This window comes from Bison bison, unplaced genomic scaffold (genome assembly GCF_000754665.1).
Source record: "Bison bison bison isolate TAMUID 2011002044 unplaced genomic scaffold, Bison_UMD1.0 scf7180017864472, whole genome shotgun sequence".
Lineage (NCBI taxonomy): Eukaryota > Metazoa > Chordata > Mammalia > Artiodactyla > Bovidae > Bison > Bison bison.
Window position 1 is genome coordinate 14,799,002 of NW_011495033.1, and position 3,752 is coordinate 14,802,753.

The 3,752-nt window shown below is 54.4% G+C and overlaps 1 protein-coding gene across 1 annotated transcript in view; it reads left to right on the forward strand.

Moving 5' to 3' along the window:
* The window catches only part of BZRAP1 (benzodiazepine receptor (peripheral) associated protein 1), a 24,044-nt gene that overhangs the window by 9,327 nt on the left and 10,965 nt on the right, over nt 1-3,752 (forward strand). Inside the window, 1 exon segment of the mRNA XM_010861722.1 lies at nt 3,170-3,750. Within this exon segment, the coding sequence (XP_010860024.1) occupies nt 3,170-3,750 (581 nt within the window).

The window sequence follows — 3,752 nt, forward strand, 5'->3', positions numbered from 1 at the left end:
TCTGCCCCGTGCAGGACAGGACAGGGCCCAGCACAGTCCAGAGGGCGGACAGAGCGTCACAGGGAATTTCAGCTAAATTCGCTTTTCTGTTGGCAGACAGGGCATTGCAGCGCTGAGCACTAGTGACCTCGAGGTCGGGCACGTGGTGTATAGATCTGATGCTGAACCCAGTGAGTGTGGGGAGAAGGCGTCGGGGTCCAGGGCGTGGGAGAGGGTGTCAGCAAGTGGTCAGCAGTTGCCAGGGCCCAGGCAGGGCTGCGCTCCAGGGTGGTTCTACAGTGCCCAGGGCAGTTCTGTGGTGCCCGTGGGGTGATCAGGTCACTGAGGCAGACACCGCGTTAGTGACTGGGCAATAGGGCAGGGCCTGGCAGACTCTGCAGGGTGCCCTGGCTGGGCACCAGGCTGTGTCCTTTCACAGCATGGAGGGCAGTGTGGTATGGAGACCAGGATGAGGGGTGGACAGGGCAGGGCGAGAGCTGCAGTGGTGTGTGCAGATTCAGCAAAGTGCTCGGGTCTGGGTCTGTATCACCCAAAGCTTTGGTTTGTGGGGCCTGCTCAGTCTCTCCTCCTGGGGCCCCATGCCTGTTATCTGAGCAGGTGCTGGGAATGATGGAAAACAACTAAACTCTCTCTAGGGATGGACGATGGAGAGAAGGATTAAATAGCTCCCAGAAAAATGGCTTTTTTAATGAGAAAAAAAAAAATCTAAACACCAACTCTGTCCAATTCCACGGACAGAGGGGCATGGCAGGCTACAGTCCATGGGGTCGTAAGAGTCGAACACGACTTAGTGACTAAACCACCACCATCAGCACCAGCAACAACATAAATATTAACTAACCCCAAGTTACTAGAATTTGAACTATGCGATCTAGGATGGCTGGAAAGGCATGCAGGCAAGTGGGTGTCAGATACCCTATTCCTCTTCTTAACTTTGGTTGCTTCATCAGTATCTGATCCCACAGCTGTGCCGCTCTCAGCGACAGGGGCTTCCAGACCGTGAGCCTGACTGTGGCCCCGGCTCCCGCACCAGCCTTGCAGGGCAGCGGACCTGCTTAGTGTGATGTTTCCTCCCATTAGCATCACACCCCGCAGTGTTAGTGCCTGGATGAATTTCTTAGTGCTGCCGTAAAAAGTTTCCACCAACTCGGTGGTGGCTTAAAGCAACAGAAATGTGTCCTTTCACAGCGTCAGAGGCCAGAAGCCTGAAAGCAAGGTGTTGGCAGGGCCACTGTGCCTCTGGAGGCCCTAGAGGAGATTCTGCTCCTTGTCCCGTGCAGGTTCTGGGGGGGCCCAGTTGTTCCCTGCTTGCGGCTGCATCACTCCAGTCCGTGCACCTGCAGTCACGTCGCCTCCTCCTCTTCTCTCAGTGCCTCTCCTTGTGTGTCCTCTTATAAGGACACTTGTCATTGAGTTTAGGGCCCACCCAGATAATCCAGGACAGTCTTTATCTCAAGCTCCTTAAAATTGCGTCTGGGAAGACACTTTTGCTGTATTTACAGGGTTCAGGGTTTAGGATGTGGACATATTTTGGGAAGGCCACCTTTCAACCCACTACTTACACTGTTATCTAACTTATTGAAAGTCTCTTGTTTCTCTTCATTTTCTTACTCCCCCCACCCCCAACTCCTAGCCTAAGTAGACAGAGATGATGTTGGGGAAGCTTCCACGTTCTCCTGCTGCTCAGGACCGCCTACACCCACCCATGGCCCTAAACCTGGCCCTTGTTCCCCTTTCTTCCCAAGAAGGCCCAGCAGCCGCCAGCTCCTCTGTGCCCTGGGACTCTTTCTCCTTTTCCCAAATTAGCTGTGATATGATAGGCCGTTTGTCCAGCTTCTTTGATCCTTGACATCCACAAACAATCTAAGAAATGTTTTATAATGTTCTATTACCAAGTGTTCAGGGGAGCTGGTCCATTTCCTGCAAGCGCTGTCAGAACTGACTGACAGGCACCTCCCTGGTGGTCCAGTGGTTAAGAATCTGCCTTGCAGTGCAGCGGATGTGGGTTTGATCCCTGGGTGGGGAACTAAAATCCCACATGCTTCGGATCAGCTAAGCCTGCACACTATAGCTAGGGAGTCTGTGTGACACAAATCCCTACCCTGCCTGCTTTAACTAAGACCGATGCAGACAAATAAATGTTAAAAGAAGAATTGACTGCTGGTCACGCTCCTAGACCCAGGCCTGTGGATCTCAATGCCTTCTAGAACCCACAGAGGGCTCTTTCCTCTGGCATGTATGTCTTTTGTCTCTAAAGATTCCTGCCTTTCTTCTAGCCAGACGGGACCTCACTCTCCCTTTGAGGATGTCTGCTTTCCACACAGGAAGGTTGAGGGGTGCCCTTGCCCTCACTCCTCAGACCCATGTAATATGACAGGTTTCAAACAGACAGAAAAGTTAAATCGTAAAATGAATATCTAGGTACTCACCGCCTGGATTCAACAATTATTAATATTTGGTCATAATTGCCTTTTCCCCACCTGGGTTAAAAATAGGATTGAAAAGCAAGTTGTTGACAGATGATATTTTATTTATTTTTAATTGAATGGATTAATTTTGGCTGCACTGGGTCTCTGTTGCAGTGCATGGGCTTTCTCAAGTTGAGGCGAGAGGGTAGCGCTTGTCTTGTTGCAGAGCGCAGGCTCTAGGCATTTGGGCTTCAGTAGCTGTGCTGCACGGGATTGGTTGTTCCGAGGCAGGTGGAATCTTTCTGGCCCAGGGATCGGACCCGTGTTCCCTGCGTTGGCAGGCAGACTCTTAACCACTGTGCCCCCAGGGAACTCCGACACACGATATCTCACCTAGGTACACCTGCATGTGCCTCTCCGTAGAACCTGGACATCCTTCATCCCTGCAGCATTGCCTGGGAGCTTGTTCAAAGTGCAGAATCTCAGCCCTGTTCAGGCCCAGCTGAGTCACAATCTGTATTTTAACAAATCTCCAGGTGATTCATCTGCCCGTTAAAAATTAAGACGTCTGTCCTGTAGAACCACAGTACTGTTATCACACCAGTGAAAATTAACAATAATTTCCCAGTCCACATCTTGACTGCTCTTTTAAAAGTGCCAGCAGGTGAATCACATGCTTCGGATCACTCACCAAGCCTTGCTACAATGCACTGATCGGGCTGTGTTTTTCTCTGTCTCCTCTCTTGTCTTCCTCTCCCCAGGGGAGCTCATGGATGGCCGGCGGGGCCTGGTCCCTTCCAATTTTGTTGAGCGCGTGTCCGACGACGACCTGCTGGCCTCCCTGCCTCCGGAGCTGGCTGACTTGTCCCACAGCTCAGGCCCCGAGCTCAGTTTTCTGAGCGGTGGCGGAGGCGGCAGCAGTAGTGGGGGCCAGAGCAGCGGGGGACGCAGCCAGCCCCGACCAGAGGACGAGGCGGCCGGGGAGGTGCCCAGCCCGAGCCCCCCGCCAGAGGGCTTGGGGGAGCCCCCTGCCGTGCCTTACCCCCGCCGCCTGGCCGTCCTGAAGCAGCTGGCCCACAGCGTGGTGCTGGCCTGGGAGCCGCCTCCTGAGCGCGTGGAGCTGTGTGGCTACCATGTCTGTGTGAATGGGGAGCTGCGCCAGGCCCTGGTGTCCGGGGCGCCCCCCCCGGCTGTGCTGGAGAACTTGGACCTGCAGGCGGGGCCCCTGCGGGTCTCTGTGCAGGCCCTGACCAGCCGGGGTGGCTCCGACCCTCTGCGCTGCTGCTTGCTGCTGGGGGCCCGGGCCCGCGTGGCTCCTAGCCAGCTGCGGGTCCATCGGCTGAC